Source organism: Cordyceps militaris, assembly GCF_000225605.1.
Source record: "Cordyceps militaris CM01 unplaced genomic scaffold CCM_S00006, whole genome shotgun sequence".
NCBI classification, from domain to species: Eukaryota; Fungi; Ascomycota; class Sordariomycetes; order Hypocreales; family Cordycipitaceae; genus Cordyceps; species Cordyceps militaris.
Window position 1 is genome coordinate 2,190,584 of NW_006271974.1, and position 14,363 is coordinate 2,204,946.

Genomic DNA, 14,363 nt, shown 5'->3' on the forward strand with positions numbered 1-14,363 from the left:
TTTTATCTATATACCGCTATCCCTTTCTAGCTTTCTGCTATAAGTGGGTCTCTAGCTGATTATGCGCACTGTGATCTCCACTTAAATCACAACAAGCCCTTTACCCACGTACGCCATACACCGTACGCAAGAAGGTGTATGCACTCCTCCGGAAATGTAAGCAACTACTAACAGAATAGTTGCAATGTAGGATGTGGTCCTGAATTAAAAAATGTAATTTATAGTCTTCTCTCCAGTTCAGAGTCCAAGCAGGTCGTTCTAGGTCTAAAATAGAATCTCGGCGCCGATGCACAGTGCGCCGAGAGCAAGATGCTTTGCACAGGATTAAAAGAAAACGAGTCCCATTAAGTGGCCAATGAGACATTCGTCATTCCCTTGCTAGACTAATTGTCCGGGAAGGTGATGGAACTCGGGTTCTTCTGGTGAGCAGCGAAGCACTCCTCCTCGCTCCAAATGTAGGGCGAGCCAAAAACCTTGCGCGTGTCTCCCTTGAATTTTTCGCAGTAGCTTTGAGTACCGCAATTCTCCTCAGACTCGTCTCCACGAGAGCCGCAGAAATTTTCCGAGTCGCCCTCCAGCCAGGGCAGGTTCTTGGGCTCGGGGACGTGAGCCTTGAGACACTCCTCGGTGCTCTCGTACCGGACGTCCTCGGTCTGCTCAGTGTCCTCGCCGTGGAGTCCGTAAAACTCTTCGATGGCGTCAATCTCGGCGCAGTAGGTTTTGGTGCCGCACGAGGCCTCGGTCAAGCCGCGGTTCCTGCAGTCGGCATCGAACGACCGGCCCGTGTCGAAAGGGATGAGCTCCTGCTTGGGCTCCGGCTGGTGCGCCTTGAAGCACTCGGCGGTCGAGTTCCACGCGGGCTTGGTCTTGAACTTGTCCGAGTCGCTGCCAAAGGCCTCGATGGCCTTGCAGTAGCGCTTGGTGCCGCAGTCGGCTTCGTCGTAGCCGCCGGTGCGGCCCGGGCAGCTGCGGCCCGAGCCGAGCGGCGCGGGCTTGAAGGGGAGCGCCTGGTCAGCGGTCGAGGCTTGCGGCAAGGCGCAACCCATGGACGCGGCGGCGAGAAGGAGGATACTGTATCTCATTTTTGCTTGCAAGTTGGAGGGGTAAAGGAACGAGAGGCTGCTGAGCGGGGAGGGCAAGACGAGGCTGAAAGTGAAGGTGGTGGTGGGTGAGTGAGAGAAGACGAGCAGAGTTGATTGTCACTCGGGCGCCTTTTATGTATAGCTATTGAGAAATTGTTTGATTCAAGGGGTCAAATGTAACCGTACATGTCCGCTTCGGTAATGCCGTGACGCCGCATAGACAGATCGACTCTCCCTCAACTGCTCAACTCGGGCAATAACGAAAGGGCTCAGCACACTTTTACGACATGACGGAGCATGCCAAGTTCTTATTACCGTTCACATAAGACCACTAAGGTCAGATCTGGATCCTGGTACGATGCCACTGACTAGCTGCCGTCCATGGAAGCGGAATTTGCAAGCCGCGCAGTGAAGTAATGAAGGGGAGGTAGTACCATTGTAACGTGCTCACTCTTCCACATACTAACTCCATTCATGTCTTGTACGGCAAAAGTGCAAGATGTTGAATACTTTAGACAGGAATGCGGCCTTTAGGCAACAGTGGCAATATATCATCACGCTGTTGCCAACCCAAGCCTCAAAACAATTGCATGAGCGCAATTTGCTCTCGTCAAAGTTGAATGGCCGATACTGCAATTCCCTCATTTTTGCTGCCATTTCTCGATATACTTTTGGCTGCGTTGTTGAGAACTCAACCTGGTGCGTCGGCCCTGAACGACAGTCACCGATGCACGGCACACAACATCCGACGGGGGTCCATAGTACGCCATAGTATCCATACCGCCTTATTTCTTTAACCCGACTCAACAGAATGATCCAAGCCTGCAATGATTATGCATCGGACAGCTTGCACAGCCACCGGTGACGCAGCCTGGCCTGTGACACTTGGGTCGGGATTGCCGCCAGCGACATCCCGGGAACCAGTTTCACGGATGAAAGGGTCTGAAAAGCTGTTTTTACTCTTAATGTCGCTCATCAATACCGAAATTCGTTTCAAGGAAGCCGTAGGTAGGCTGGCCCACCCGCGCCAAGACGGGTGGAAGCCCTCTCTAACAAGCTGAGGAGCCGGCGAGGCGCGTCAGTACATACTGCGACGACTGAGTCGGTCACATCTTCGTATCTGGCATCCGCGTCAGCTTCAGTCAAGGCAAGCTGGTCCATTACCAGCGACTTACCAGCGACTATATACAGCGTACGAATAGGCATGGCGCGATCCATGCCATGTGAGCACCGCATTGTAGAGAAGATCAGGGCGCAGAGTGGCCGCAGGAGCCTGCTTGGGACTCACTGGAGAAAGCAAAGCCCTACAACGGTAGCCTAACCCTCACGGAACTGCATAACCAGACGGAGATGTACCTTGTGGCGGCACAAATTTTCTTCCTAGGTAATGGTTGGAACCTGCAGCACTATCAGGCTGCCCCTTCGGCTGCCATAGCCACCGAAAAATCAGCGAAAGTGCCTCGAACTCCAATAATATGGGACAGATTGGAATAATGGGTGAAGTAGATGAAATTACACGTTCAAAATCAGGCAGCAGCGGGCGCCCATTGCCCATTTCAGGAACTTCCGCCGCGTGGAACAGCAATACAAATACAATACATATCATGACGTGATAGGGCACATTCGAAGCGCCCCCACATTCCGGCTTCTTCTGTACGGAGTAATACTATATATACTACGTTGATAAGGCAAGCTATGCCTCGATTGGGCTGTCCTATATGATACCGGCTGACTGTTCAGTACCAGTAACTATGCATATGTAGGTCCGACCATCAGATGGGCCGCGGTTTTAGGGCCAACCCATGTATCATGCCAACCAGCCCACATTGAGGTGTCAGTCATCTATTATGCCGAAGGCTGGAGTGGGCGGCCGTCTTTTATGTAACTGGTGTCAGTGTTGTTGCAGCCATCATCGGGATCTATTGCGCCTCTAGTACCAACTAACGATCTACACAGACTAACGTTAGCTCGCAGTGCCACGCGTTAGAGTAAAGCGCCCCAGGGTACTTAGAAAAGGGCCCGAAAAATCCTCCAGGCAAGGCCCTATCAAGTCGCCTAGTGCAAGGCGTTCAATAGTGAAGGAAGTTGGGGTCAGTGAAGACTTGGGAATCGTCTCGAACCCTCCGTACCAACGACTTGATTTCAACCGGGACCGGTAGGAAGACCACCAGCTTAAGTCTGTTGCCCATGTCCTAGCTACTGCTCTAGCTGCAATCATGGTGCACGTGTGTATTGTTTCAAGGATGGCAGTCTCATAAATGCGCGCATACAAAGTGCAGAACCTCGTGAGTCAGCAAATCGACCAGGTCCAGTCTAAAATTGGAAAAGGAAAGTGACGGGTCATTCTTCATGAATGCTGGCCACTTTTCGATAGTTTTCGATGGTTCTCGATGATTGAACTTTGGACTTGCTCGTGCGGAAAGCGATTGGGCACAGTGAGTAATATAAGCCAAGTTCAGATGGCGCCCCTCAAGTCTGATGGAAGGGGGATCAAGCAACCAAATCAGTGTCGGATAATCTGGACGCACATCAAGGCCTCGCTGACATAACGACATCGATACAGCCTCGACCTTGAACTAATTCTTTGAAGCGGAGGGGAGCCATGCCTAGAACTGGCAATAAACCCCCAAGTATTCCACCTCCCCTTTACAATTAAAGTAGAGGTATCTCTAGGCTACCCGACGGCCCCCCGACTGCTCTGGAGATCCCTCGACCTTTATACGCTCGCCACTCCCTGATAGCAACAGCCCAAGGCCGGAGACTAGGAATCGATCGCGCACAGCACGCAACCTATACGGCAACATAATGCCGGAAGGATGTGTTAAAGCATGTTATTCTTTTATAAGGGGACTTCTGAATAGTCTTTTGTTTCTAAGTCTAAGTAGGTTATTCGAGGTCTAAGGTAGTCCTAGCGCCGATGCAAGTTCTTTTCACCGTGTTCCGAGAGAAAGGTGATTTACACAGAATTATCCATGAATAAATAAAGGAGAGCCACCTGAGAATTCCTTCATTCGCATTGCCCTTTTGTAGTTTCTGTCCGGGAGGGTGATGAAGCCGGTTTCTCGGGCACGTGCGCCTTGAGGCACTCCTCGGTGCTTTCATAGCGGATGTCTTCCGACTGTTCTGTATCTTCGCCACGCAGTTTAGAGTGGGCGGCGATGTCATCAATCTGCGCACAGTACTCCTTGGTGCCGCAAGCCTCCTCACTGAAGTCAAATTCGCAGTCCGCGCCGGGCGAGCTATAGTTAAACTCCAGGAGCGCCTGTTTGGGCTCCGGTGCGTGCGCCTTGAAGCAGTCGTCGGTGCTGGCCCAGGTGGGCTTGGTCTTGAACTTTTTCGAGTTGGCGCCGAAGATGTCAATGGCCTTGCAGAATCTCTTGGTGCCGCACGCATCTTCGCTGTAACCTCCCTTGGCAGGGCAATCGATACCCGAACGCAGCGGCGCGGGCTTGAAGGGAAGAGTAGTTTGGCCGGCGGCCGCCTGGGGGAAGGCGTAGCCGATCGACCCGGCGCTGAGAAGAAGGATGATGTACTTCATTGTGATGAATTGAATCGGCGCAAAAGAGCGAGAAAGCTGCTGGATGGAAGGCAAGTGTAGGTGGAAAGGGAAGCTGGTGGGTGAGAAGGAAACAGGAAACTAGATGGAAGGGATTCGGGCGCTTTTTCTGTATCACTGTCGAGCGATTGCAAGAAAGGTATAAATACAATCAATTCAATCAACGAGTCAAAAGTGCGCGGCCATGCCCGCTGTCAGTAATGCCACTCCTCGGCATGATCAATTGGTACTCTGTTGCGGTTGCTCAGCCCATTCTATGAAGAAGGGACGAGTCGTCGTGCCTGTAGATACTCTATGCGAAGCCGCGCACTGAGTTTTCAACTAACCAGACATGTTCAATGATTTACAAAGGGCTCGTTTTTTTTTTGACTCGTCATTGCCAGGTTTCTCTTCAAGGAAACGGTATCTAGTTAGGCTGTGCACCAAGATGAGTGGTGGTTCTCTAACAAGCCTTAGCCGTACTACGAATCAGTTGGCAATGCGAATTAGACTCGAAAATATATAGTTAACTGGAACATGCATCAGATTCAGTAAACACAGCTACATGAACTAGCATAGCGATATATGCCACGTAAACACCGCATGGAGGACAAGGCCGACATTGCTTTAATTAATGGTAGTTGCCTCTGAACATGAATTCTTCAACGGACCTATCCACCCACTGCGTCCTGCCACGTAATATCGTCCATAAACGCGCATTATCCTTATGTACTAACGTTGCCTTTAATAATGACTCGTAACACTATGCCTTAAAAGGGCGAGATATTGTACAGCCCTGGGAATTATTGTTTCCCTATAGGATATGAAACCGTACTATGTGCCCAACCCCCACTTCAAGTAGCTCGTGGCCATTAGGACTGGTGCGGACCTTGACATGTATAAGTAAGTCAATTAGCTGCACGGTATTCCGTAAGCTAATCTACAACTTTGAATTGGCAGCATTTGTCGTCTGAAACGGCTTGGTTGGGCCTTGTTATGGTGGCAAAAGCGAAGACCAACCCAGCCTGGTCTACTGGTTACCTGTTGGTACCTGTAGCTAGGCTGGGTCATGAAACGGACTTTCAAGACATCCACGGATTGCCGGGCCTTGTTGGGCCAAGCTGAAGAAAAGAGCGGTGGGATGCCCGTATAATGAGCAAACTAGCCTCGTCTCTCATTCAACCACAGCCCGACGCGTACGAGGGAACCAGACCGGAACAGGAGACTGGCTTCCAGGTGTCGGCGAGGACGTGGGAATCAGAGTAAAGACTTACATAGGTCTCCCAGCTTGGACATCATGCTGCCAAACTATTGGGTCTCCAGGAACGTTGCCACGTATCTCGACCTTGTCAGTCAAAGAAGCTGGGCCTCGATTTCCGTTTCATCCCATGTAGTTGGGAGAACCAGACGCAGCGAGGACGTGTCAGTGAGTACAGCCCTGTTAATTAAACCCCGAACTACGAATCAGCGTCTCGCCAGTTTAGGCTAATGGGAGAGGCGCGAGAAACAGCTTCAGGCAGGCCCTCGAAAGACTGAGAGCAGTGCGAGTCCGTTTGCCATGACGCCTGCAGCCATGGTATCCTTGTGTAGGGTTGCAAGGACGGCACTCTTGTGAATGCGCATACAAGGTGCCAGCGACAGAGTGAGTCAGCCGACTCGAGCATAAACTTGGAAAATGTCGAGGGTTCTTCTTTTTCATGATTTCAGACAAGTAATCCATCTCTCAGGCGCGGCAAGCGTAAGCAGTGGTCTTTTTCGGCCCCAGCGGTTGGGAATGCCACCATGTCTGGCCCCGAAACTCGGAGGGCCTGTCGCAACACATCACTTTGCAATCCAGCAATTGGGCGGGAACAGTAGGCGCAATTGTAGGACAGCTTTCTCCAAACTCAAGCCAACCAACACAAACTCGATAACGGCGAATAATACTACGCCAAGTTAAAAGACCCCCCTGGGACCCAATAGAAGGGCAGTCAGAGCAGCCAATTGGGCGGGAGACTCGACCAAAACTGACAATGAAGTATCCTGAGTATTCTAGCTCCCCTCGGGCACCCGATGGCCCCTTTGTCAGCTCGCCGCTCCGCCGACAGCAACTGCCGAAGGCCCGAGACGTTGGAGGAATCGATCGCGCACGGCATGCAACCCAGACGGCAACGTGATGCCGGAACAGGATGTGGGCAGAGATGCATGTCTTGGCCGTTACTAGTTGCCGGATGTCACAGTCATCTCCGCTACCGCCCGTGTGATCTATCAAAACCGCGCAGTGTAGGGAGTAGTTTCGAGCTTCATTTTGCGACTGCAACGCAGCCTGGATTATGTCACTTGCAGCGCACACTCGTGGTCAACGACATCCTTTGCAGTTGACCTCGTTGATCTGCCCCATGTTGATGACAATGCAGAACACTGCGATAGTGATCTCGAGATTCCATACAGCCCCGTTCCTCGGCGACGAATTGATTATTCTGATGGGCGCGCTCGAATAGGCAGCACATGTAGGGTACTTGTCCAAGAATACGATTTTCTAACTATCACAGAGAAAATTTCTTCAGGTTGAAAAAGGTTTCAAAATAGTTCCACACTCTGATTCACCTCCTGTCTCACGTCTAGCTGTCGCCGGGGTTCTCCCTGTCGCCGCCCCTGTAACACGGCGGCGCCGGCGAGAGCGGCGCCGGGCTAGCATGGTGGATGGGACACAGATGGGCGACCCAAAGAATATAGGGCGACATATAGGGCATATAGGGCATATAGACAGCATATAGGGCATATAGGGCATATAGGGCAGAATACATACATAGACCACACTTGTGCTTCTTTTGCCCACCTTTTGCTCGCACACTCGTTTGGGGGAAAGACCGGACGAAGGGGCCGGCTTTGGTTTGCCTGGCTCGGGGCAGAAGACGGCGGCGACGGCGGCGAGATGGCGGCGCGCCGGCTCTGTTTTTCGAGGCGAATGTGCAATTTGCATCTCGCCTCCGGACGGCGCGCCCCTTGCCCTTTGGCCCCCCCCCTGGCCAGCCTCACCCTCGAATCCCAGCTTGCCAGCAAGTCAATTACCGCAGCAAACTATAACCATGTGACGGAGACTTGATTAAGATTGGTCCTTGCTTTTTTTGCTTTTCATCCTGTTTCGCTTTCTTCTGTTTAGCGACGCGCCGACTGAGACACGCGGATCTCCACGACGATCCGCACTGTCGCAGGTCTTTTCTGGCTAAGCACTCGGCACTTCTTGAGCGTGATTAAATGTAAACACAAGCAAGTATATGCTTGATATTGGCCCTATATTAATCTCCCCCTTTTTTCTTGACTCGACGGAGCTCATCTCGTACAACAGCTTCGTGGTGGCTGCGGTTCATTGCGACAATGATGGATCAAGCGGCGCAATCACTAGTAATTCGCATCCGTAATTACCCTAGAATTGATCTGCTCTCCGCCCATCAGCATAGAGCAGGGCATAGCCTGCGTGGTCCCGCGGCGGACCGTCGGGATACAGAGGCATTTGATGAGTGGGCTTCCCGCGCGGCATCAAATCGATCGCCCCCAGATTTCCGAAGCCCGAAAATGGAAGCCCGGCTCCCCGACCAGCCGGCGTTGCAATGAACAAAGCACTATTAGCAGCTAGTCCCGAATCCTGCACCCCCCTGTCCTGCATCTACTGAGTACAGGAAGCAAGTCCACCGAATTAGGCTCCAACACGGAAGTGACGGCCACAACTTCAGTCTCTTTCAGTGGCGTCTTGGAACATCTCGAAAAACATGCCTCCGAGCAGTTTAGTTGGAAATAGCGAATCACCGCGCTCAAATGTGGGTTGGTGTGTCTTGGGCAATTGATCAAGCGTCTGATGAGTCTGGTTGGGCAATGGAATTGTCTTATATTCGGGAAAGCCACGGCCTTGTCTCCTGTCACTCACCGCCCCAGTCTGTGAGTTCAGCCCAACTTTTTGCTTTTGCCCATCCACGTGTGCATGGTGATCGTAATACGGCATCACTAGTTATGAAACGTGACAGCAACAGACAACGAGGATCCGGGCACCAGAGAGACCAACAAACAGCGGCCCGTTGTAGACTAGTCCGTTATCCTTATAATATCTTCATTCTTATTACTCTTCTATTCTTCATTCAAGATCTCTTCCCTTGCACTCTTGTAATTGAAGTGGGAAGCGTGAGACTTTTCTGTCTGGCTGTTCTTTTGGTCACCTGTATGGTGGGGTTGGTGGTTGAGTATAGACAACTTAGTATGCGCCGCCTTCTCGCAACCTTGTTTTCTCCCTGTCTCTGAGCAAACCCCTTGTAAATCTCTCTCTGTTCTCTCCCCAATCTCTTCTCCTTGCAAGGTACCATCTAAATCGATGGTCCTGGCCCCTCGGCTGTTAGGTCAGGCGAAGGGGGAGACTGGGGTAAGACACCAGCCTCATTGTATACACTTTGACAACCATGTTCAGAACTAGTCGACTCTCAGCCATCGTTAACTAAGGAAGCACACTCACTAGGATGTTGGCTCCACAGCGTATATTCTTACTTGCCGGCCTTGACAGGAGAAGCCAAAGATAGAGGCAACTCACGAGAATGACCTTCAAAATAATGAGGAGACAAACTCTCGGGAAAAGTTGTGTAGCGTATTTTGGGGCGGAGGAACCGAGATACGGATTATTAGATATCCAAATAGATAGTTACCTGTCGCTGGAAATGAAGTGATGGCGGTATTGTTTGAGACTGTCCGTGCTAACTCACCGATATCCCATGTCAGTGTTCCCGCCAGACCAAGACACAACCCGCACAATCTGAGATTGAAGTCTCCCTGTCGAGAGCAAATGTCGGTCTGGGGAGCTCGAGCGCTTCGAGCCTGCTCAGGATCAAGGTATAAATAGAGCAGCATGTTCCCCTCCAACAACCAAAAGTCCTCATCACTCAAGCCATCAACAACTACAACAACTACTACCACTTCTTTCCCACACAAAACCCAACCCTCTTCAGCATCATCAACATGTTTGCCTCCACCGTCTTCGTCTCCCTCCTCGCCGTCGCCGCGGCCGTGCCCACCAACCCCCAGGGCCAGTCCTGCGGCAACGGCAACACCGTCCACTGCTGCAACGCCGAGACGGCCAACAAGCTCACCAAGGGCGGCATCCTCGGTGCCCTCGACCTCTCCAACCTCCTCGGCCAGTGCAACGACGTCACTGCTGCCGTTGCCGGCGGCGCTGTCCCCATCAAGAACACCTGCAGCTCGCAGGCTGTTTGCTGTGGTGAAATCCACCAGAACGTAAGTACAAACATGAGTTCGGGATTCTCGGGCAGAAATGGATACTAATTTGATAATAGGGCCTCGTCAACCTCGGCTGCACTCCCATCTTCGTTTAAGTGCTTTGTTCCTGTTCTCTACGGATCTCACGAGAAAAGCATAGGTGCCTTCTCCCATCAGAGAAAGCATCGAAAAGTACTATTCGTCGAATAATGTTTATTCTATATTAGATAGCAATTCAATCTATATTTTGCTCACAAACTTCTCGTTCTAAATTATTGCGCGCCGTGTCGTGAGCTTTGGTAAGCTCATCGCATTGTGCTGTTGTTCTTTGCGCTGTACAGTGTCATGGTATCAGTGCTGTTTTTGTATGTCGCGTTGCAATGTTCCGTGAAGCCTGTGAACAAGTCCGCTCGGTCCTTCAAATACTTTCCAAAAGCGTCGCGGGAGCAGCTCGTGGCCGGTCCGTCGGCGCAGCTGGGCAGTGGCTGCGGGGAGCTGTTGACCAGCACTCTGTAGTATTCACCATCATCGTAGCCGAAGCTGCCGCTGCACTCCAGGCGCTCAATGGCAATGTTGCCGAGGAACGGCAGGATGCTGGAGCTCTTCCACGCGCGGCGGTAGTTGATGCGATCCGTGGGCATGGTCTCGTTGATGTTGGAAGCGCCGCTAAACTCCGAGTTGTTGAAGAGCCCCATGGCGACAATGACCATGGGAGGCATCTCTCTGTGCGTGAAGCTGACCAGCAAGTCGTCGACGGTGCTGCTGCCGTTGCTGCCGTTCTTCGCGTTGCTCATGAGAAGGTCGCCTGTTGCCTTGAGCCACGGAAGACCGTTGTAGCCGGCGACGTTGCTGCCGTAGCCTACGTTGTAGTGGTAGCGGATGTCTTCCGAGTACTCCCATGCCAGCCACTCGTCAGGACTGAAGAGATCGGGGCTGCAGAACGGAGACTTGCCGCGAATCACCGTTTTGTAGCCGCACAGCTGCTGCATGCCGAAAACGTCCTTTGCCGTAAAGTTGAAGCCGGGCGCTGCCTTTTTCAGGCGCGCCACAATGGGCTTGGTGAACCTGTCGGTAAACTCATCGGCCTCGTCGCTGCCGGCCGACGACGAGTAGGCCGGGCAGCCCTTGTAGGGCGTGAGGCTGTCGGCGCCCGCCTCCTTGGACTCGTACACGCTGCGGATCTCGATGCTGCCCTCGTCCGCTTCCAGGCCGCGCGCGAGCGACTGGGCCGACTGCAGCGTGCGCGAGGCCGAGGATGTCCACACCGTCTTGGGGACGCTGAAGTTGGGGTACCGGAAGTTGAGGTCGACGCCGAGCTGGGTCGCCTCGAGACGGCCGACGCGGGTCAGCAGCGAGACCTCGGCGTCGCTGATGGGGGCGTTCCAGCCGGCGAGGAAGCTCAGTTCGGGGACTTTGGTCCAGTCGACGGTGGTGTTGTCCAGCTTGTCGACAAAGCTTTCAATGTACTCCTCGTAGTCGAAGTCGTTGGCGTAGATGGCGGCATGGCGAACAAGGTAGGCGGCACGTTTCGCGGTACACCCTTGGGGAACGTCGGGGGATGCGGGAGGATCTTGCGGTTCAAAGTAAGGTGCGATGCCTGTGAGATGATGGAGAGGGTTGAAGTGGTATGTAGAATACAGGGCTGAGGCTGAGACTGAGGCTGCCAATGACAAGACGCCCAAGAATGTGGTTTTGTCCATGCTTTTAGATTGACGAGATTTATAACGTTATATTAAGAACAAGCAAGATCATATCTAAATAAAAGGGCGGCTACCTGTGGTTTTATAGCTTTGAGTTGCTGGTTTTTTCGAGATCGGCATCGCTTCATTGACGTCACGTTCTGTTACCTTGATTTCGGACATGCTTTAGCTGCACTGCTCCAGCTAATGATGGGGAAACAACTCCACATAAGCAGGCGGGAGCTGAAAGACGCAGGGATGCAAGGCTTTTTTTCAAGGGCGTCAATTTCGCATATTGTTCGTGGGAATATCCCGAAAGCGAGAACATTCAAGCTACTGTTGACTGTTGGTTCTCACGCCAAAGCCCCTAGCCAATGAAAGTGCTGTGCAGGACAGGCAAGTTTAAGGGGCCACCGGCAATTCGACGCGTATGATTAGTGTCTCTTAGGGGTTTTTTTTTCTTTTTTTCTTTTTTTTTTACCCTCTGCCTTCTGCGGCTTGTTGGTTGGTGCGATGGTGTATCGCGTGATGAGGAGGGTAGTACTAGCACAGTCGCACACAGGCAATCTAGCGGTGGTACAAATTTCATCTCTGGGCTAGTATTCTACTGGTATTACACAAAGGTGCTAAATTCATTAATCGGGCGCATTGCTTGAGAGATGGCTGGAGCATCGTTACATCTATTGACAGCTTAAACAAGAGGAAATATATACTTATCCGTACGCACAGACACTAAGTAGAATGCGTTTTATCCTCGTCGCTAATTGTTCATGACATTGTGCCGAGCCTCTATGTACTCCGTGTTGCGCTCCTATTTGCAGCAGTTTTGGCTACGGGTGGTGAACTCCGCTGGCTGGATCTCATAAGTTGAGGATGGCAAGCCACAGAGATACTGTATGTATTGTTGGCACACTAATCGGGCAAGTATAGGTTTGTGGTGATACGAAACCCTTGGCTGCGCGCCTCTGTCGTACAGAGACGATAAATCAGCTTACCAAGCAGGAGCACTGTAACTCAGCATGCAAATTTGTGAACGTAATGATGGCGAGCGTGATATGGTTCCGGCAGGCGGCAACGCTCCGATAATAAGATATTAAAAGAATAAGTCGAGCAATCGATGATGGGGACAACATGGGTGGGCGAGCCGATGTTGGCTGATGGCTATCGGGCTGGCGGCTCCCCTGCATGTGTCCAGAAAATGTAGAGGCTATGTAGTGTATACATGTATCAAGGATTGTTTTGGGTGGGCTGACTTGCGAGAACGGGGTTCTAACTACATCTGCGGGACAATGCGGAATCTCAGCCACGAGCCTGCCCCACAAGTACAAGTCTCCAATTTGCATCACCCACAAGAGATACTTTTAATTTTAGCGTGGCACCATACATCCCTCAAGTACTCCGTACCCCTTCCTCAATCCGCTCCAGGAAAGGACGGCAAGATTGGTCCCAGCACCTGGCGCTGGTTGCTCCAAGTGCTGTCGCCTAACTACCTCAACAGTCATCCATCGAGGTACTGGAAAGGCACAAAGAGCCTGATTAGTGTATTTCAATAAATAGATAAAAGGGTAAATAAACCTTGGCGTCCAAATTCGTTTCTAGCGTGGAGCCTGAGTTGGCGCTGCTTTAACCTGAGTAGAAGCTAGACCCTGATTCGGATGCCTTACGATGAATTGACTTGGATTTTGGAAAAGTCTAAGAAACTCTGAACAATGTCGCGCAATGCTTCTTGCTCGAAACTTGCACCTTTTTCTGTCATCTTCTTCAAGAACAATCCCAGCTCATCGGAGATAACCAACGACAAAGTTCCCAATGTCACAGGTGCGTTTCTTATTAGACCAGGTAGGAGCCATTGTCGACTTGCCATCCAGCGGTGCATGCCCTTGCTAGACACAGAGTCAAAAGGAATCATTTCCAATAATAATGTTCGATGAATCGAGATCTTCGCGATATATGACTATTGGGTCTGTGGTTGCTGCAAAAGCCTTTATAAAGAGCTCGCTGGAGTAGACAGCTCGCTGGGTCTATATCGGAGGGTTTGCCGTAAAGAATAGGGGTGAGCTTGCGGTCAATAATACCCGTCAAGAACGACACGGTGTCGTTGCCTGTGTGTGGGCAAAGGTCAGCGTTGTCCGGTCATGATCGCAAGCTACCTTCAGCATACATCGACGTTGAGAGCACTCCACAAGTTGCGTAAGTATGCGTCCTATCTGAGCGACAGCTTTATCCCGGTTCTCTCGACACTGAGGGATGTTCTCCGTCCACTGTAATGGTGTTCCGCGTATCCACGTCGAAACGATGTAAGGAAATGCAATTGGGTTGTCAACCCCTGAGCAGTACCCTACAAGCCTCGGTGACCAAGTAAAATCACATCGTTCAAGACTTTTCAAGATTGAGGCTTCTTCCTCGACGGTGTTACTGATCATCTCTGGTGGAAGATGTCTGATGTGTATTGGAACGCGAATTACCCACATACTCTCATCAGAAAAGCCAACGGCGTATACTCGACATTGTTTCCCCGAGAGCGGTGTTGAGTCTATATCAAAACGGAACGAGCCCACCTTGCCGTCCGGACGTAGAGACGTGATGATGCAAAGAACTGATTCAGAGCAATCGCATCGCCAATAGCGCACATCTTGCCTGGGTCGAGGACTCACTGTCGAGCTGGGCCAAGCTTCTGGTCGGCTACTTTGATGACATGGTCGATCTCGAGGCTTTGCGCAGCTGCTGCTTTACCTGAGATGATGTTGTTAGGAACGGCGATTCCGCCACTGTTGCAAGGGTTCCAGAAAGCAGGGTGATCAAAGCCTGAGCAAAAGCGGCGTTGCTGACTAG

At 51.6% G+C, this 14,363-nt stretch overlaps 5 protein-coding genes across 5 annotated transcripts; 2 read left to right on the forward strand and 3 right to left on the reverse strand.

The window, feature by feature from the left end:
* Positions 1-383: 383 nt before the first annotated feature.
* Positions 384-1,519, reverse strand: CCM_07961 (uncharacterized protein; the record flags this gene model as incomplete). Its single annotated transcript, XM_006673101.1, has 2 exons — positions 384-1,146; positions 1,452-1,519. The coding sequence occupies 2 exons, from the start codon at positions 1,517-1,519 to the stop codon at positions 384-386; spliced, it is 831 nt and encodes a 276-aa protein (XP_006673164.1).
* Positions 1,520-4,089: 2,570 nt separating this feature from the next.
* On the reverse strand, positions 4,090-4,620 carry CCM_07962 (uncharacterized protein; the record flags this gene model as incomplete). The annotated part of the gene is made up of 1 exon (XM_006673102.1): positions 4,090-4,620. The coding sequence occupies one exon, from the start codon at positions 4,618-4,620 to the stop codon at positions 4,090-4,092; it is 531 nt and encodes a 176-aa protein (XP_006673165.1).
* Positions 4,621-7,977: 3,357 nt separating this feature from the next.
* On the forward strand, positions 7,978-8,211 carry CCM_07963 (uncharacterized protein; the record flags this gene model as incomplete). The annotated part of the gene is made up of 1 exon (XM_006673103.1): positions 7,978-8,211. The coding sequence occupies one exon, from the start codon at positions 7,978-7,980 to the stop codon at positions 8,209-8,211; it is 234 nt and encodes a 77-aa protein (XP_006673166.1).
* A 1,383-nt stretch (positions 8,212-9,594) lies between these two features.
* Positions 9,595-9,968, forward strand: CCM_07964 (Hydrophobin; the record flags this gene model as incomplete). Its single annotated transcript, XM_006673104.1, has 2 exons — positions 9,595-9,870; positions 9,930-9,968. 2 exons carry the CDS (start codon positions 9,595-9,597, stop codon positions 9,966-9,968), a joined length of 315 nt encoding a protein of 104 aa, XP_006673167.1.
* A 189-nt stretch (positions 9,969-10,157) lies between these two features.
* Positions 10,158-11,552, reverse strand: CCM_07965 (histidine acid phosphatase, putative; the record flags this gene model as incomplete). The annotated part of the gene is made up of 1 exon (XM_006673105.1): positions 10,158-11,552. The coding sequence occupies one exon, from the start codon at positions 11,550-11,552 to the stop codon at positions 10,158-10,160; it is 1,395 nt and encodes a 464-aa protein (XP_006673168.1).
* Between the last annotated feature and the right edge of the window lie 2,811 nt (positions 11,553-14,363).